Raw genomic sequence first — 21,193 nt, 5'->3', positions numbered from 1 at the left:
TTAGGGTAACAACAGAACTCTCCACAGAGACCTGGCAGGCCAGAAAGGGCTGGCAGGATATATTCAGGGTCCTAAATGAGAAGAACATGCAACCAAGAATACTTTATCCAGCAAGGCTCTCATTCAATATGGAAGGAGAGATAAAGAGCTTCCAAGACAGGCAGCAACTGAAAGAATATGTGACCTCCAAACCAGCTCTGCAGGAAATTTTAAGGGGGACTCTTAAAATTCCCCTTTAAGAAGAAGTTCCATGGAACAATCCACAAAAACAAGGACTGGATAGTTATCATGATGACACTAAACTCATATCTTTCAATAGTAACTCTGAACGTGAACAGGCTTAATGACCCCATCAAAAGGCGCAGGGTTTCAGACTGGATAAAAAAGCAGGACGCATCTATTTGCTGTCTACAAGAGACTCATTTTAGACAGAAGGACACCTACAGCCTGAAAATAAAAGGTTGGAGAACCATTTACCATTCAAATGGTCCTCAAAAGAAAGCAGGGGTAGCCATCCTCATATCAGATAAACTAAAATTTACCCCGAAGACTGTAGTGAGAGATGAAGAGGGACACTATATCATACTTAAAGGATCTATCCAACAAGAGGACTTAACAATCCTCAATATATATGCCCCGAATGTGGGAGCTGCCAAATATATCAATCAATTAATAACCAAAGTGAAGAAATAACTTAGATAATAATACAGTTATACTCGGTGACTTCAATATAGCTCTTTCTACCCTCGATAGGTCTTCTAAGCACAACATCTCCAAAGAAACGAGAGCTTTAAATGATACACTGGACCAGATGGATTTCACAGATATCTACAGAACTTTACATCCAAACTCAACTGAATACACATTCTTCTCAAGTGCACATGGAACTTTCTCCAGAATAGACCACATACTGGGTCACAAATCGGGTCTGAACCGATACCAAAAGATTGGGATCATCCCCTGCATATTCTCAGACCATAATGCCTTGAAATTAGAACTAAATCACAACAAGAAGTTTGGAAGGACCTCAAACACGTGGAGGTTAAGGATCATCCTGCTAAAAGATGAAAGGGTCAACCAGGAAATTAAGGAAGAATTAAAAAGATTCACGGAAACTAATGAGAATGAAGATACAACCGTTCAAAATCTTTGGGACGCAGCAAAAGCAGTCCTAAGGGGGAAATACATCGCAATACAAGCATCCATTCAAAAACTGGAAAGAACTCAAATGCAAAAGCTAATCTTACACATAAAGGAGCTAGAAAACAGCAGATAGATCCTACACCCAGCAGAAGAGTTAATAAAGATTCGAGCAGAACTCAACGAAATCGAGACCAGAAGAACTGTGGATCAGATCAACAAAACCAGGAGTTGGTTCTTTGAAAGAATTATTAAGATAGATAAACCATTAGCCAGCCTTATTAAAAAGAAGAGAGAGAAGACTAAAATTAATAAAATCATGAATGAGAAAGGAGAGATCACTACCAACACCAAGGAAATAACAAACGATTTTAAAAACATATTATGAACAGCTATATGCCAATAAATTAGGCAATCTAGAAGAAATGGACGCATTCCTGGAAAGCCACAAACTACCAAAACTGGAACAGGAAGAAATAGAAAACCTGAACAGGCCAATAACCAGGGAGGAAATTGAAGCAGTCATCAAAAACCTCCCAAGAAACAAAAGTCCAGGGCCAGATGGCTTCCCTGGGGAATTCTATCAAACGTTTAAAGAAGAAACCATACCTATTCTACTAAAGCTGTTTGGAAAGATAGAAAGAGATGGAGTATTTCCAAATTCGTTCTATGAGGCCAGCATCACCTTAATTCCAAAACCAGACAAAGACCCCACCAGAATGGAGAATTACAGACCAATATCCCTGATGAACATGGATGCAAAAATTCTCAACAAGATACTAGCCAATAGGATCCAACAATACATTAAGAAAATTATTCACCATGACCAAGTAGGATTTATCCCCGGGACACAAGGCTGGTTCAACACTCGTAAAACAATCAATGTGATTGTTTTATCATCATATCAGCAAGAGAAAAACCAAGAACCATATGATACTCTCATTAGATGCAGAGAAGGCATTTGACAAAATATAGCATCCATTCCTGATCAAAACTCTTGAGAGTGTAGGGATAGAAGGAACATTCCTCAACATCTTAAAAGCCATCTATGAAAAGCCCACAGCAAATATCATTCTCAATGGGGAAGCACTGGGAGCCTTTCCCCTAAGATCAGGAACAAGACAGGGATGTCCACTCTCACCACTGCTATTCAACATAGTACTGGAAGTCCTAGCCTCAGCAATCAGACAACAAAAAGACATTAAAGTCATTCAAATTGGCAAAGAAGAAGTCAAACTCTCCCTCTTTGCCGATGACATGATATTCTACATAGAAAACCCAAAAGCCTCCACCCTAAGATTGCTAGAACTCATACAGCAATTTGGTAGCGTGGCAGGATACAAAATCAATGCCCAGAAATCAGTGGCATTTCTATACACTAACAATGAGACTGAAGAAAGAGAAATTAAGGAGTCAATCCTATTTACAATTGCACCAAAAGCATAAGATACCTAGGAATAAACCTAACCAAAGAGGTAAAGGATCTATACCCTAAAAACTACAGAAGACTTCTGAAAGAAATTGAGGAGACACAAAGAGATGGAAAAATATTCCATGCTCATGGATTGGCAAAATTAATATTGTGAAAATGTCAATGTTACCCCGGGCAATATACACGTTTAATGCAATCCCTATCTAAATACCATGGACTTTCTTCAGAGAGTTAGAACAAATTGTTTTAAGATTTGTGTGGAATCAGAAAAGACCCCGAATAGCCAGGGGAATTTTAAAAAAGAAAACCATATCTGGGGGCATCACAATGCCAGATTTCAGGTTGTACTACAAAGCTGTGGTCATCAAGACAGTGTGGTACTGGCACAAAAACAGACACATAGATCAATGGAACAGAATAGAGAATCCAGAAGTGGACCCTGAACTTTATGGTCAACTAATATTCGATAAAGGAGGAAAGACTATCCACTGGAAGAAAGACAGTCTCTTCAATAAATGGTGCTGGGAAAATTGGACATCCACATGCAGAAGAATGAAACTAGACCACTCTCTTGCACCATACACAAAGATAAACTCAAAATGGATGAAAGATCTAAATGTGAGACAAGATTCCATCAAAATCCTAGAGGAGAACACAGGCAACACCCTTTTTGAACTCGGCCACAGTAACTTCTTGCAAGATACATCCACGAAGGCAAAAGAAACAAAAGCAAAATGAACTATTGGGACTTCATCAAGATAAGAAGCTTTTGCACAGCAAAGGATACAGTCAACAAAACTAAAAGACAACCTACAGAATGGGAGAAGATATTTGCAAATGACATATCAGATAAAGGGCTAGTTTCCAAGATCTATAAAGAACTTCTTAAACTCAACACCAAAGAAACAAACAATCCAATCATGAAATGGGCCAAAGACATGAAGAGAAATCTCACAGAGGAAGACATAGACATGGCCAACATGCACATGAGAAAATGCTCCGCATCACTTGCCATCAGGGAAATACAAATCAAAACCACAATGAGATACCACCTCACACCAGTGAGAATGGGGAACATTAACAAGGCAGGAAACCACAAATGTTGGAGAGGATGCGGAGAAAAGGGAACCCTCTTACACTGTTGGTGGGAATGTGAACTGGTGCAGCCACTCTGGAAAACTGTGTGGAGGTTCCTCAAAGAGTTAAAAATAGACCTGCCCTATGACCCAGCAATTGCACTGCTGGGGATTTACCCCAAAGATACAGATGCAGTGAAACGCCGGGACACCTGCACCCCGATGTTTATAGCAGCAATGGCCACGATAGCCAAACTGGAAGGAGCCTCGGTGTCCATCGAAAGATGAATGGAGGGGATCCCTGGGTGGCTCAGCGGTTTGGTGCCTGCCTTCAGCCCAGGGTGCAATCCTGGAGTCCCGGGATCTTGTCCCACGTTGGGCTCCCTGCACGGAGCCTGCTTCTCCTTCTGCCCGTCTTTCTCTCTCTCTCTCTCTCTATCATGAATAAATAATAAATAAAATCTGGAAAAAAAAAAAAAGAAAGATGAATGGATAAAGAAGATGTGGTCTATGTATACAATGGAATATTCCTCAGCCATTAGAAATGACAAATACCCACCGTTTGCTTCAACGTGGATGGAACTGGAGGGTATTATGCTGAGTGAAGTAAGTCAGTCGGAGAAGGACAAACATTATATGTTCTCATTCATTTGGGGAATATAAATAATAGTGAAAGGGAATATAAGGGAAGGGAGTAGAAATGTGTGGGAAATATCAGAAAGGGAGACAGAACGTAAAGACTCCTAACTCTGGGAAACGAACTAGGGGTGGTGGAAGGGGAGGGGGGTGGGGGTGAATGGGTGACGGGCACTGAGGGGGGCACTTGACCGGATGAGCACTGGGTGTTATTTTGTATGTTGGTAAATTGAACACCAATAAAAAATTAAGTTATTAAAAAAAATACCCTACAGGTCCATCCACGTTGAAGCAAATGGTGGGTAGTTGTTGTTTCTAATGGCTGAGTAATATTCCATTGTATACATAGACCACATCTTCTTTATCCATTCATCTTTCGATGGACACTGAAGCTCCTTCCACAGTTTGGCTATTGTGGACATTGCTGCTATAAACATCGGGGTGCAGGTGGTCCGGTGTTTCACTGCATCTGTATCTTTGGGGTAAATCCTCAGCAGTGCAATTGTGAAATTAACTTTTGAAGAATCATGAAATATGGGTTTTAACATTTAAAGAGACCTTTAGAAGTTGTTTCATCAAAAAAGACCCAGAAAGGTGAATGATGGTAGCAACTTTTGACATTTTGCACGGGGCTTTCTGGTCCCCCAAGTGTTCTCTTGGCCATGGCTTTGTTAAGATAAAATAGCTTTCCCAGGTTTCAGTGTGCAACAGAGAGAGCCAACCGGGTTCTGTCTCCCACATTCTGCTCGTATTATGAACAAGGCAATAATTTGACAACTTAAAATAATGACTACACCAGCAACAACAACAACAACAACAAAAAGAAGGCCTGCCGCGGCCGCAAACAAGGTATGAGCTACCTTGGGGCCATGGAGCTCACAGGCCCTGAGGTCTGCAATCTTCACAGAGGACAGAGAGCCTTCCAGATGGGATACGTGCTTAGGTTCGTCTTGGCCTTGCTTAAAGATCTTTAGAAACGGGACTTTCAAGCCTGCACTCTTTAAGGACACAGCTTTAGCAGCCTCAGTATGTTCCACTTCATTCTCTAGGATGTATGGGAACAGACTGCATGCACATTTTGTGAAAAGCCATTTCTGAGCCATAGTCTGACCCACAGAACCACAGAGTATCAGACCCAGAGGACAGAAGCCAGGATGTCTAGTCCAAAGGTCTTGTTTTACCTGAGAAAAGACACAAATCCAAGGCTCGGGACAGTCAGGTACTAACTGCGGTCTAGCACCCGCCCTGGGGTGATGGAATGTCCTTCTCCATCCTAACTTTTCCAAATACTGGATCACAGCATGTTAGCATCAGAGGTGTCTCAAGTGTGTTAGCTCAAGTCCTCAACTTAGCAGATGACTAAATAAAGCCTTGAGTGGTAAAGGCTGCCCAACATGATAAGTCTCTGCCACAGAATACCAGAATATTCTAGAAACTCTGGTTTCACTAGAATGGGACCACTCACTTATTTTTGTTGTAATTTTTATTTTTAATAATATTAGTTTTAAAAATCTGATTACAGGAGGACCTGGGTTGCTCAGTGGTTGAGCGTCTGTCTGCCTTTGGCTCAGGGCGTGACCCCCAGGTCCTGGGATGGAGCCCCACATCGGGCTCCTTACGGGGAGCCTGCTTCTCCCTCTGCCTGTGTCCCTGCCTCTCTCTCTGTGTCTCTCATGAATAAATAAATAAAATCTTAAAAAAAATCTGATTACAAAGTTATTGCAGAAAATTTGAGAAACAAAGAAAAGCACAAAATCGAAGTTACCGATATTCTCTATGCCTAGATAACTGCTGAAAGCATTTTTCTGATCGTATTTATAAGTAATTTTTAACGGTGTTGTACTTACACATCCTTTTGTAACTTGGTTTTTAAACTTAATGTGGTGTGACCTTTTCACTTTTTTTTTTTTTGACTCATTCAGTATTCTGCTGAAAGATCATGAATTGCCACTGAAAGAGCTCATTTCACCAGGAAGAAACTCTCATAACAATGTGGGAGTCTTTCTAAAGTCAACTTGGCTGCATTTCAAATACGTGTTTATCACAGATAATTTTTTAACTTGTTCTATAGCCCCAGGCCTGATGCATGGTGCTGGCCAGTGGATCCAAGCAGTTTGCTGGAAGTTACTCAACTTGACAGGTTATAAGCAAGAGAAGGCATGGGTTTCCTGCTGCTGTGGTTAGATGGTTCCCTGTGTATCTGAAAGGAGACCTATATAATAGTTTTAGAATGTGCTCAAGGGCTGTGGCTGGTATTTCTGGTAGGGTTATGGCACTGGAGAAAGGAATCTGTTAGAAGCTCATTAGCTTCCACGGTAGCAAAGGAATCTTGCAGCCAGCTGGAGACCTCCTACAGCAATTGGGACATATGCCTTTTGTTGATGTCTGAAACCATAGCGAGTGCATGTTGTGGAAATTTTAAAAATCAGCAGCCAGTTAGAAAATAAAGAAGCTGAGACAATAGAAACAGTGTTGGGGCTATGGGAAAGTGGGCGCCAGCCCTCTCTCTTGAGGGGCACTCACTGTTACTTTCCTTGGGTCTGACCAACCTCCTGACCAAAGTGCTCTGTGGACATACCAGTGAGGAGGGAGGGGACAGTCCTTCCAGAGGTCACATTAAGTCTTTAGAGTAAGAGACCCATTTTCCAAGGCCTTATTGCTTCTGCTATGGTGGCATTGGCTAGGAGACGCAATAAGAAGCATTTGAAGTGTATTTGAAAGGGTATACAGGACAAAGAAAAGGAATAAGACAAGGTTAGTTCTAGAGTCTCAAACTGAATAACTCTTAAGAGGTAGATGGGATGGAGTTTGCAGTGGCCACTGGTGCCATGGAACTACAGCAAAATGGACATACGTGGATATATACGTTTTGGAGTGGTTGACAAAGATGGCATTGAATTGGTGAGAATGGGGAAGACTTTTGAGAGCTCTGATGAGAGAAAGGAAAGAAGATTGTCCGGGGGTGGTCATGCGGAGAAGCGGGGCAATGTCAGAACTGAGACCAGAGCCAGATGGTGGGACCCCTGGGGACAAGGCCCCATTTTACCATATAAGAGCTATGCGACCTCAAGAAGCCAATCCACCTCTCTGAGCCTTGGCTTACCCATTTGCAAAATGGGGACAGTAGCATTACCGACCTGGATGGGTTGTTGGAATAATTAATGAATCAACATGTGTAAACCCTGACATGCACGAATAGGAATGCATGTAACAGAATCAGTGCCTGGTCATTGGAAACATCCCGTATGTGCTTGCTTTTATCCCTAATATTGTTATTGATGGTTGGGAAGAAATGAAGGAGAGAAGGAAGGATGGTAAGAAAGGAAAAATCTGTAATAGATTGGGGAAAGACATTACAATGTAGCAGCATGTTTGTTATATTCCTGTGGATTATCATTTATAGAGATGTGAATTAGGTGATACATAGGCCTCAAAAGATGAAGGAGCAAGTAGACAGGTTGATTTTAAAGGGAGGAAATATTGTATCCTTTTGAAAATGAGCCTTCAAGAAATTGAGTTCAAGAAATGAATTTCCCTTCATTACTGAGAACATTTGCTGAAACGTTTTGTCATTCCACTAATTATTCTCCACCGCTGCCTACCCACCTCCAACACTGTGCAAGTTATTCAGCACATTTTTTCTTCTAATTTACATGCCAGTCGAACCTTCTCAATTATGAGTTGGTGATGGGCATCTTGGTGTCTTAGCACATACAGTCACCCGGCACATGTGGGACATGTTGCTTCTTTAGGAGGAATAATAGAGCTACTAAAATCTAAAAATAGATGGGTCATCTTATAGGAGTGTGCTTGTAGGGGTATCCCTTCCTTAGGTAAGTTTTTCCCTTCTGATAGCACATTCTATCTCCTTGGCAGCTCTTACAGCTTCCTTCCTCTGGAGGAAAGCTGGTGGGAGATGCCCCTTCTCCTGGGACCTCACACCTGCCTGGTAACTCTCCCTGCTCCCATTTATATGATGAAAGAGCCCAGGCAAAGCAGTCTCAGATCTGCCAGGAAAATAGTCAAATCGAGTCTCTAAACAGGGACAAAATGAGAGTGACTGGTGAGCAACATCTCATGTCATTGTTGATGACGACGGTGTCACAATTGTACCGGTAGTTTATGATTTGAATCTAAACATTTGTAATGTTTAGACTGTGTCCCTACAAACTGAATGTTTGTATCCTCCCCAGATTCATATGCTAGAGCTCTAACCCCTAAATGTGATGGTATTTGGAGATGGGGCCTTTGGGAGGTAAGCAGGTTTAGATGAGATCATGGGGGTGGGGCCCCCAGGTTGGGATCTAGGCCCTTATACAAAGAGGAAGAGACAGTAATGTGCTCCCTCTCAGCCATGTGAGGGTGCAGCGAGAAGGTGGCCACCTACAAGCCAGGAGGAGAGCCTTCACCATAACCCAACAATGCTGCCTCCTTGATCTCGAACTTCCCCAGCCTCCAGAAATAAGTATTTGTTATTTAGGCTTCCAGTCGTTGGTAGTTTGTTACAGCAGTCCAAGCTAAGACACTTATATGAGATTTTTTTTTTATGCTTGAAAAAAATTATGTGAGTCACCCACGCATTCAGTTATGAGAAAAAATAGTTTTCCAGATCCTAATTATATTTATTTTTTAAAAAAGATTTTATTTATTCATGAGAGACACAGAGATAGAGAGGCAGAGACACAGGCAGAGGGAGAAGCAGGCTCCATGCAGGGAGCCTGATGTGGGACTTGATTCCAGGACCCTGGGATCACGCCCTGGGCTGAAGGTGGCGCTAAACCGCTGAGCCACCCAGGGATCCCCTCCAGATCCTAATTAAAGTAATACTACCAACACTATGGCCAGGATAGATTGCCATGTTTACCACATGTCCCATTCTGTGGCAAGCTCCACAAACATTGTTTGATTTACTCATCAGGACCCCCTTCTGAGGCTGGTCCATTACCACACCCCCCTCTGGAGGGAAGGACTCAAAGCCGAGGGAGGATGATTCATCTGGTCAAGGTCACAGAACAGTAATTAGAGCAGCATAGACTGGAACCTCAGAGGACGTTGGATTTAGCTACAGGACTTAAAAAAAAAAAAAAAATCAATGTGTGTGTATCCACAGATGACAAAGTGATTGGAGGCCATGTGGGCAGACTTTTGTACTAGAATGGGGCACAGCCACTACCCAGGAGGCCCTACTGCTCCGCCGGCTGCAGGTGTGTAGACAGCAGTGAAGCGTGCCCACTGGGAAGGCCGGCTGGCCGCCAACTCTTGTCCTAGGTGATAAAGAATCAAGGCTCACCGCTTTCTATTTATAACCCTTCAATAATGGATGGAACCAAGAATGAATTTTAAAAACCTACTAGGACAAGTCCAACTGGCTTTCCCAGAAATAGATGTGTATTTGTGGAATTCGCTTCCATAATATCTCATTAATTTTTCAGTGTTCCCAATGCGCACGGCGCCGACTGCAAACCGGGCATACCCTTGTGCAAGCTTGCTTCAACGAGTGCGCCGCCTCCTAGGCTGTATCAGGTTATAAATTTGCAGTTGTCAAGCATCACAATGTTAGCATTGCTTGGTTTTTTGCAGAGCTCATTACCCACTGGCAATCAGCATGTTCCGCTGCACGCAATGGCATCGTTTGGCATGTTTGGCAGCCACTGCCGTGGATGTGATGATATTGTTTAAACTCCATGTGCCATCTGCCATCACGCAAAGATAAAGTGGGATGAAGGGACTCTTCAGCCATCTCTCACTTCCTTAGCTACCGAGGCTTTCTTAAAGCAAACATGACAATGCACAACACTCACCACCTGTCTCTTGGAGAAAGGCCATCTTGGCTTTTTGGATTCTGCTGAGTGAAATGAAAGAAAATACATGAATATTTCAAGTAACTGGTGACAGATCATTACAGGGCTTGACGCAAATGAGCCCAACAGAATTTATCCTGCTTTAGTGCTCCTCTGGAGCATCACAGAATGAATATTTATATTTATGCAGATGAGCAAATAAAGCAACATCACAACCTAAAAGTTGGCATCCCATTGCTACCTCGAGGTGATATCGTCCTGCTTCCCAATTATTGTTTAGCTTTCTTTCCCCCATCAGTTGGAGAGAAATTTATAAAATATGATAAAGAAGTCCAGTAAATCCTTTAAGACAGAATGTCGTGGTCACACTGGGCTACCGGAAGGCAGGCCAGCATCTGCAATGACCCAACTTGATACGTGGAGATTGTGATGATAATCCCCAGGTGTGGTTAGGCAAGCCCTGGAAATAGGGGGGCCATCAACACGTGTTACCCATCTTTATTCTGGGGCTTTTCATTGCTATTGGCTACCATCCGAACAGTTCTTGGGAGTTTCTTTAAGTTGTGGAGAAAGTCATTATCCAGTAACACATTTCTGGGGATTCTCAGAAAGCAGAGATTAGATTAGGGCCTCTTGATTTTTTTTTTTTTTTAATGGCGTTTGCATCAACTTGTAATGCTAGTCAGAAAAATCTGGGAATTGTCTCTCAGGTTTAGATGAACTGGTCTCGTGGCTCAATATATAACACGATGTCTTCTGGGTCTATCTCCTTTCTATTAAATTCATCAGGAGATTGTGCAGAGCACTCCCATCAAATGAAAGCAATTACCCAAGCAGCACTTACTACAAAGGATGTGCTCCAGGGACTTTTCCTCCTGGAACCCTGAAAGGCAACTGTCTAGCTGATTATCCCGCCAGTTCTGACCACCCTATTGATCTTTTTAAAGGGGATATTAGGTGGAATCTCCCTTAGGGACAAATCAGCTTTCACGGCGCTCAGCCCCCAAATGCCTGGTGGTAAATTATTATGTCCAATTTGAACTGCAATAATTGGGGTCTCCGATCTTAGCAATTTCTCTCTGCTTTTCTAAATTTGGGGATAAGTTTAGGGCCTTGGGAAAGATTCGCAAGCATTCAGAAGGAGATTTAAAGTCCTTACTGGACCCGCAATCTTATTATCTGTATTAAATATTCACTTTTGCTGAGTCGGAATCTCTATTCCAACAGTATCATTAGGTGATGCATTTGCACATCAAAGCTTGGGAAGCAAAAAAAAAGTAAAAAAAAAAAAAAAAAAGCTTGGGAAGCACTGCGTGCACCATGATTTTGGGACTTGGGGAATCTATTCAAAATCTATTCTTCAGAAGGAGATGAAGAGAGGTAAGGTGCAGGATGTTGCGCATCTTTTACTATGTGGTATTTACCATGATGCTAGGCATGTGACAAAGAATACTTAGTAGGATTTAGAAGCACCGGGCCTGGTGCAGACTTTCCCGGGCTCCTTCCTGACATACATGCAGGCAGAGCCAATTACTGCTCAGGTCCCGGGTCCCACAGGAAGGGCGCATCTCCCACCAGCTCTCCTGAGGGCTCCTCCAACGCAGGGCAGCTGTAGGACTGTAGGGGAGATAGAAATACGACCTTGTTCCTTAGCATGGGGGTTCTCAAACTTTAGTTGTCATCAGCATCACCTGGAAGGCTTGTTAAAAAAACCCAATTGCTGTTTTAGGGGCTCCACTCCTAAACTTTCTAATTTAAAAGGTCTGGGGTGGGCCTCAAACCTGTATTCCTGACAATTTCCCAGGTTAATACGGAAGCTCCTGCTCTGGGACCACCAGCCTTTGGGAAACATGACATTTGCTCTAAACATGTACTAACTAACTTCTATCAAGGTTATGCTGTGTTCAGAGGAAGCTCTAGTTTCTAGGGGCCTGTCTTTGAGTAGATCACTTAACTCCTCTGGGTTGGTTCACTTGGGTTATTACGTCCTATGAGATGGTAGGTATTCATTTGGATTGTTGTATCAGTGAGACAGTGGGGGTGAAAGGGATCCCTGAAGACTGAGGAGCTAACAAATGTTAGCTGTGATTTATTCATTTGTGGCTTCCGGACCCCATACACAGAACCTGCAGCTGCCCCTGCAAGCGCCTTGCTAGCCCTGCCATGGCTAGTGGTCAGAAGCCTAGATTCCATTTGTCTGACTTGAACCAGTTAGCACCGTGGCTGGGTCACTTCTTTCTGAGTCTCACTTTCCCCCTTTTGTGAATGGGGAGTGCACTTGGTGGTTTCCTAGCTAGGTTGCTCAGGGTCCAGGGCTTCTGGAGATGGTGAGCCTGTGGGGCCCACCCCAGCTTCCACCCCCTGGATTGGATTTCCAAACAAGGACAGTTTTGCAAAAATGGCTCTGCTAAAAAAACAAAACCAGTTTAAAAATGACCAGAAGAAGGTGCCTGGGTGGTGCAGTTGACTGAGCGTCTGACTCTTGATTTAGGCTCAGGTCACCGTCTCAGGATCCTGGGATGGAGTCCCACATCAGGCTCTACGCTCAACAGGGAGTCTGCTCTAGATTCTCTCTCCCCTTCTCCCTCTGCCCCTCTTGCTCATGCTCTCTCTCTCTTTCAAATCAATCAATCAATCTTTTTTTTTTTTTTTTTTTTTAGTCTTTTAAAAAAACTACCAAAAGGATAATCTTTAGCTTTCAAACTTCACCCTCAGAATCATGGAGGTTGTACCCAGAATAGCACAGTTATTCTTACCTTTCACGAGTGAGGTGAAGATGCAGATTTAGCCCTGGAGCTGCCTCTCTCTGATCTGCTCTAGCAGGAATCTGTTGTCACCAAGACCTCTGCCTCCACATGCCACCACCCTGAAGGCCAGGAGTCAGGTGGGGGTGATGTTACAGCAATGATGGGGGAGCTGCCCCCCAGCACAGAGAGAGCATTCTGCTCCATGATGATGACCGCCTCCAGTGGACCTGTTCCAGGTTCTAGACTCGGGGTAAATTATTTCTCAAGAAGAGCTTTTGAGAGAAGGCCCATACTTTCTCCAACTCTGTGAGGTAGTGCCCGATTCCAAGACTGGTATTGAGTTGGTTCTAGTAATTCATGACCGGTGCCTGTCCCAACTGGTGAGACATTGGTTCGAGCTGGTTAGTGCACATGTTTTACTAGTTACTAAATATTTTGACGATCTCCTCCCCTCCTCGTTACGATAGCTATCCCGTAGCGGGCATGCAATGCAAGAAGGCTGAGTGAATGGGACCTGAATTCAGTAGCACAAGTGGGTGGCCCAGGTAATTGGCAGCTCCCTCCAACACCACAAGGGCCCCAGGGAGCACCTCCAGCCCAGGGGAGTACCACAAAACTCCTCCTACACTCGAGGAACTGGTAGTCAAGAGGTGGAAAGTGAGATCTTAGAGCTGGCACATAGAGGGTCCTTGGGTAGACCTCTGGGCACGGGGAAGTGACTGCTAGCAGCCTGATTAATGCCCGCTTTCTTACAAGGATGGGCAGGCCATGCCAGGCTCCAGGCCCAGGAGGGCTGTGAGGACACCCACACCCCTCCTCAACACCTCTTGAAACTTATTGACTGTTCATGCTATTGACTAACCCTCAAATGGGGGAGCTCACCTGGAAATGGCAACACACACATACCTGAAGTGTTATGACCCTGAAGGATACCAGGAGAAAGTCCTTGAACACAGCAGTGTAAATTATGTTCCAGTGAGGCACACTGGGATCAGAGGTGAGTAGGATCTGTGATGCAGCCCCCAGCATCCCTTGCAATCCGAGCTACCCAAAACGTATGTGTGACCTGGTCCCTCCTGGCTTCAAATGGCTCTTCATCTGATACCCGATGCTGATGGTTCAGTGGCTCTTCATCTGGTACCCGACAAACATGTTATTAAGATACACAGATAACCCTTTATTTTCCTGGTATTTCTTACTTTGCAATTTATTTTCTGGAAACAGGGAATGGATCATAATCTCGACACAAAACAGCTCACACTTTGGTGGCTTAGCTGGCAATGTTTCGCCCTCCCCAAGCCTGTCTAACTCCCACCCATCTTGTGAGATTAGTGCCATGGATCATCTGGTAAGTAATTTAAAAGGGAAAATACTTAAATAAATTTAGGCTGATATTTATTTAATTATCTGTGTTCCCTTGAATTTTAAAACCCACTTTGATTTGCCCTTTCTCTGCTCTTCTCTCTCGTTATTATTTTCGCCGGAAAACTTTAGTGTAATGTTGCAGACCCTGCTGGCTGCTGACCCAATATGTGGGCTTTCCATTTTTCTGGCTATGAAAACCCTGCTTCACTTACTCATGCAGGTGCGGAATTAACACACTCACTTGCTCTGACTGCAGCTAGCAGGGGCCATGTGACTCAAATGTAGCAATGAGCTTCAAACAGGAGCTGCTGGATGTGGCTTCTGGAAACACTTTCTTGAAGGTGTCCTAGTGGACTAGTTTCTTCCTTTTTGGACTTTGCCCTCCTTGTTGTCTGGAATATACCTTGGTATCTGAAAGGATACCAGAGGTTTTGCAAAGATAGCATCAGAACAGAAAAACTCAAGGAGCCTGTCAGGCTGCTAACATCTGCTCTGGCCTGGGCTCTGCTTATATTACAAGAGGAATTCCCTTTTACAGGGTACTTGGGTGGCTCAGTCGGTTAAGTGACTGACTCTTGATTTCAGCTCAGGTCATGATCTCAGGGTCCTGAGATCGAGCTCCACATTGGGCTCTGAGCATAGATCCTGCTTAATATTCTTTCTCTCTTTCCCTTTCCCTCTACCTTCCCTCCCCCAACCTCCTTGTTCTCTTTTTCTCTCTTTCTCTAAAAAAGAAAAAAAAAAAGGAAATACTCTTTACTTGTTTAGGTTATTCTAGTTGAATTTTGTCATCTACAGGCAAATACTATTCTAACTCACACAGATCTCCCCATCCTGGACTTCCTTTTTCAAGAAAAAGGTCATATTTTGGCATTCTGACATCTTGTGACTTTTCTTTTTTTTTTCTGCCTATTTATGATGAGGTTTCATAATAAGATCATTAGAGTGTTACTTCTTATAACTCTCCCCGTCTTGCTATTTGCCAACCCAATGCTTGTGGTGGTTATGAGGATAGAGAGGGCTGAATTAGGTAGGAAATGGAAAAGTTACAGTAATTTGAATGGAGATATATTCCAGTTTCATTGGGTAGAGAATATTGAGACTGACACATAAGAAATGAACAGCATGCAAATCCAGCCAGGACTTTTCACTGTCCTATTAAAAATCCATTAGATAACATAAAATACTGCAAGCCCACAAGAGGACCCCTGAAAAGAAATGTTAGTGGCTTCCCCATCAAATTTATACTTCTCTTGAGAAAGACCCTACAGGCATCTAATAAGAGAGTTGGGATTTAAGGCAATAGATGGGCCTGAATTGGATGGGGACTGGAAAAATTACAACAATACAATGAGAAATGTTAACCTCGTTGGGTTCTGGGGGAAAGGTTTACCCTTGAGCTTGAACTCTAGATGTTTCACAATCTGGTAAGTGTTAGTATTTTGTAGTTTCCTGAGATTCGGTAAGCTATCTTTGTATTCCCTGGAGACCTCAGAGAAGGTACGTTACTGGGGAAACAGAAAGACTAGTCCTCCGAGGGCACATCTAGCCTGGCTTATCTTCCCGTACGTCCATAGTTCTCCGGAGTGATGGTTGAGAATGCAGAGTCAAATTGTCTGGATTGTAATCTTAGCTGTGATCAAGCAAGTTAATGACCTCTCCGCACCTGACGTTGCCATTTGTGAAATATAGACAATAATGATATTTACCTATTGCATGAGGATGATCAAAGTTAATCAATAGAACACTTAGATCAGTGTCTGGAATTTAGTAAGCGGTCAATAAATGCTATTACGTTGATTATTGAATATGCTATGATATAATGTTCTATTTATGTATCTGTTCACTCCACTAGATTGCCAGCTCCTTCAGTGCAAGAAACTTGTGTTACTTCTTGATGTGGTTGGTGCTCATTTGGTATTTAATCCATCGTTCTTGATGCGCATAAATGAATGAAACATCCTTCTAATGTTGTCCTCTCTTGTGAGGAGTATCTTACTTTACAAGGTAGTTTTGCAGATTTATGTCTCATCTCCTCCCTTACCCTAAGCTCCTAGCTCCTGTTGTAAATCCCTCTGTTTAGTAAGAGCTCAATAAACATTTGCTAAGTAGATAAAACCATAACCAAACCCTCACATGCCCAGAGTCATCACTGTCAGTTCCTGATGCGAACTCCCACAGAATGTGTCCTTTGGTGATAATAGCAAGTTGCTCACTGTTCTTTAAAAGCTACTCTGTACTTTGCCTCTCCATGCCTTGGCTCAGGTAGTTCCCATCTGCCTGCCTACCTTCACTTTGCTTGGCAAACTCCCATTCATCTCTAAATTCCAACTTGGACACTCTTCCTTCGGAAGTCTGCTCTGATTCACACAGCAAGAGCCATCTCTCTCTCTCTCTCTCCCTCCCACTTCCACCCCCACCTTGTCTTTCTATTCTATAATAATTTCATTGAAGACTCATACTGTGTCTCACATAGTATAGAACCTAAGCAGCTCGCCTAGCGCTAGACATAGAGCTGGTATTCGAATAAGCTTCTTATAGGAATAAGCAAGTTGACCTATAGAATGATATACAGACAGTCCTCAAATGAAGGTGCTTTTCCATTCTAAGTCATAAATAATCACATGCATTTACAATCTAGCAACATGCAGTACCAGTCCCCCCCCCCCCTTGTTAGAGGTGGTTAAATTATTCTATCCATTTCCTTTACCCTTATCCTCTTATTTCCCTACCCCCTTATGACCTGACATGAAGCATCCATTTGAGGGGCACATAGGCCAGGTTTTGGAGTTCAATTTGTTTGTATGGAGCAGAGGGAAGACAATGGCTGGCACAAGGTTTGAGTCTTGACTTTGGCTCTGTTGCTTTCATGTTAAAAACCCAGTGATTCTCATTCCAGAAAGGTGGGCAAGGCCCTGGAAGGGCATAATAGAATCTTGTGGACATGACATTTTTATGTTCATAAGAAGGTATGGATTAATTAAAATATCAAGTATCACAGTTTTGATGATATGAAGACCCAGGAAAGCAGTAAGGAAGATCATGTGCATATAGTGACATGAAGAGACATGAATTGGTAGAGAACACCTGCCCTGCATCTCCCGTGCCTGGCAGTGGACTAGATTTCTGGGCGCTCTGGAAAGAACCCCATGTCTGTGTCGCCAGGCTCATTCAGATCACTGGATTAATGACATTAATGCAAATGGTTGCAATGATTATTTCTGCTCTTCCAAATGTAATTAGTTCTTATAAAAAAAATGGCATGCATGCAGGATCCTTGTGTCTAGTTCTGGACTGATTATCTACTGGAAGCAATTACCGTAATAAAGACTTTTTTTTATTTCCCTTCCCTAAACAAAATGGTACATGTGAAGGGCAGTGGCATCCTGTGTGGGGGGTGGGGAGAGAAGTTTCTTATACCTATATTTCTCAGAGGGAGGTTAAGCTAGGAGATGGACTAACTATAAATGCAAAAGTGTTTGGGGTGTGGCTGGCAACCCACTGTCTCTGTATAAACACAGTATAACTTAATGCTGCCTTTATTTGTTTGGAAAAGCACAACTAAACAAATATCCTTGAGAAATGCATTTTTCTTCTTTGTTTGCTGGTTTGATGCTTGGCTATTTTGCCTATTTGCTTCAGAACAAAATTCTGGACCTGAGAGGTTCTCAGTGGACAAGACCTGACCCAGATTCTGCAGCCCGCTTGGGCTTGCCAGCCTCCTCCTGCCCGTCCCTCTCCATCCCCATTCCTAAACCCAAACACAACCACACTAACCCTGAGTTGCGTTGCTCCAGGCAGTCATATTTGAAGAGAGTAGTCCCATAGTTGTTGGAATAACCTTGTCTCCTCCCCGGTACCAGAATGTCTCCTTATTCTGTCCTCGCTGAAGGTCCAAATGTCCGTGGTGTGGCCTGGGACAGCAACAATGTAGAGAATCCAGAGAATTCTCCCCCCACTGCTGAGAAGGCCACACACCCGTGTGTCAACACTCAACAATGAGCTTGCTCTTCCATGTTGGTGCCAGAAAAATTTTTGGCTGGTGGAAACGTGTCTCCCCCATGGACCTCAAATGTATACACGTGGTAAGGGATAGATGGGTCTTGGTAAATATTTTATCATTTAAAATCAGCTGGCACTTACCACCAGAATACTTTAACATGCATTATCACACAGATTTTCACAAACATCCCATAAAGTGGAAATCACTGCTGTCATTACAGAGCCAAGAAAACCGCAGCAACGAGAAGGCTATATAAACAACTGACTTAAGGTTGCATGGCTGCTGAGTGACAGAGACAGAATTGCAAGTTCGAGTATGCAAGTCTGTCTCTAATAAGACATAAATAGGGAGAAAAGATACTACAGACCACGTGGGAGCACTAAGTTTGCTTGTTTTTTTAAGATTGATATAATGACGGTGACTGCTTTGGGTAGAAGAGGAAGTGGAGTGGGTTGAATGGAAGCTCCTAGAAAGATAGGTTCATGTCCTATTCCCTAGAACCTGTGCATAGGATCTTATTTGGGTAAGTCTTTTTGCAGATGTCAGTAAGTGAAAGAGCTCGAGATGACATTATTCTGGCTTATCTGGGTGTGCCCCAAATCCATCGACACCTCAGGAAGAGGCACAGAGAGTAGAGAAGGTTGTTTGAGGACAGAGGCAGAGATTAAATGCAGCCACAGTGAAGGAAGACCTTGAGGAAACAAGGGAAGGTCCTCGCCTAGAAACTTTGGAATTAGTACAGCTCTGATAGTTCCTCGATTTTGGATTTCGGGCCTCTAGAACTATGAGAGTGTAAATCTCTGTGTGTTAAGCCACCTGGTTGGTGGCCATTTATTACACCAGCCATAGGAAACTAATAAAGGGGGCAGTACAAGTGAGTGGCAGGGGCGCTCCACTTACGACCCCAATTCCCAACTCTGACCTTTATTACATTTCATCTTGGCATGTCACTTCCCTGGGACTCAATTTCCTTATGTGGAAGACAACTGCAGGTGAGACCCTTTCTGTCTTTGGTGATCTATGAATCAAGAATTTAGGAGCATTGCTATCAATTTCCCTGCCAGTGGCCAGTGGGTGGGAGCAGTAATTATACGGTGACCTTTATCTTGGCAGAAATGTTTGAAGATGAATAATTAAAGCTCCTCCTTTAGAAATATGACTAATGCATCATTTGCATTTTTTTTTCCAGTGGGCTTAAACCAAGGCTTTTAATCCCTGGATGTACATTTTAAAGGAAAATAATGAAAAATGCTAGAGATTATGGGGGTTAGCAACTGTCCTACAGTGACATGTGTGTCTCAAAGGAGTCAAAATCTTATTGACAGTACAATAATTTGGGTAAGGCATTATCTAAGTCTTCGCCCTGCTATGAATGATGCCCGGTGGTTTCCTGTCAGGCAAGCTCATGAGGCTTCATTTTTCAGATGTGATAGTCCTTGCCTGACAGTCAAATTCATGGTAAATATACCTTTTTCAGCAGGTGGCTTTCCAGCAGTTGTGAGACTAGAAAAGGTAGGGATTCTATTTTAAGAACCACAGTGTTTTAGTCTATGCAGGCGATACAGTGTAATTTGGAATGCTTGCTCGCAACTATGGGTTGATTATATAAGAAGAGCAAACTAAGAATCAGCAACAGTCTTAAAAAAAATCTCCTTTTAAAATAATCAACAGAGAAATGGCAAACTTTCCAGTTACGGAACTGTCGCCCTCTCGGTGAAATCTGGGACATATTTTGCCATTAGGAGTCTCAAAAGATTATTGGGAACTTTCCTTTGCATGTGCGACTGTAATCTTTAGTTCCACTTTCTACCAAATGTCCCATTTTCTAGAATCCAGAGAAGGCAGCAAGGATGGGGAGCCTGTAGGTCAGGGCCCAGGGCCTGCTACCTAGTGGCCCCTTCATGAATGTAAGTGAACAAACAGCAAGTTTGTTGATGAGTTTGCATCACTCATCCCCCACAAGTCGGTTTCAACACAGAACAGAGGCAGCTTATGGAGTCTCGTCACTGTGGGGCATACCCGACACTGTGACATCCAGGACTTAGTCAGTGACAGTCACCAAATACACATGGATTCTGGGTCCCAGGGCCGCTGCTGGTACTCGTCGCTCTTACTCTCATCATCTTTTTAGGCTACTGTCTTTGCTGGATGAGAATCAAAATACTGCCCAGGGGGATCAAATGATACTTGTGCAAATCCCTACCCACCCAGAGCACATTTAAGAGACAAACATAGATCCGATTGGGAAAACGGGAGGGTTAAAAGGAGGCGGAGGGAGACAAGTAAGTAGCTGGAGGAGAAAATACACAAAATGAAGGGGGACCATATACTTTCCCCTACCAGGCTTGTCCTAACCTCACTAAGTGACCAATTGATTTCTTTTGTGCTTCAACTTTTATTGAACATCTACTATGTGCCAGGCTGTGTTCTAGGCATTAGGAATATAGGAAGTGAACAAAACAGAGAAGAGCCCTGCTTCCATGGAGCTTCCACTCTAGAGGAGCTGAGGTCAATGGAAGAAGCACACACGGGTCTTGCTGTGTAGGGTAGCTGCCCGGCCATCCTCGACCTTCCAGCCATGTCCAGCCCCGTCTCCCTGAGACCACAGTCTCCTCTTCTGATGAATTAACAGCCTGCTGCCTATCCTATGAGAGGGGAAAAGAGTTATAACTATGAGGGGTGATAGATGTTAACTAAATTTATTGCAGCGATCATTTTGCAATATTCATTATACACCTTAAACTTCTACCACGTTCTACGTCAATTATGTCTCAAGAACATTGGGAGAAAAAAGAAAGTGATACAGTAAAATATGATGCTGTGGAGTGTGAAATGTTTCCAAAAAGCTAAAAATAAATAAATAAATAAAAACTCAGCAACCAATATGTTACTTATTAGTCTCTAGTTAATACCTTCTTAACAAGCTCTCAAGCTCTACAAGAGCCTGGACGGAGTGTTCTCCCTCTCCGGTGTCACCCAGGGTTTAGAGACAG

At 43.1% G+C, this 21,193-nt stretch overlaps 1 protein-coding gene across 1 annotated transcript in view; it reads right to left on the bottom strand.

The window, feature by feature from the left end:
• PLEKHG7 (pleckstrin homology and RhoGEF domain containing G7) overlaps positions 1–21,193 on the bottom strand; it is a 77,658-nt gene that overhangs the window by 32,464 nt on the left and 24,001 nt on the right. Inside the window, 4 exon segments of the mRNA XM_077844420.1 lie at positions 5,150–5,243; positions 10,089–10,126; positions 13,347–13,435; positions 13,437–13,468. Of these exon segments, the coding sequence (XP_077700546.1) occupies positions 5,150–5,243; positions 10,089–10,126; positions 13,347–13,435; positions 13,437–13,468 (253 nt within the window).

This window comes from Canis aureus, chromosome 13, assembly GCF_053574225.1.
Source record: "Canis aureus isolate CA01 chromosome 13, VMU_Caureus_v.1.0, whole genome shotgun sequence".
Lineage (NCBI taxonomy): Eukaryota > Metazoa > Chordata > Mammalia > Carnivora > Canidae > Canis > Canis aureus.
The sequence above is the reverse complement of the archived record's forward strand: the minus strand, read 5'-3'. Positions and strand labels throughout refer to the sequence as shown.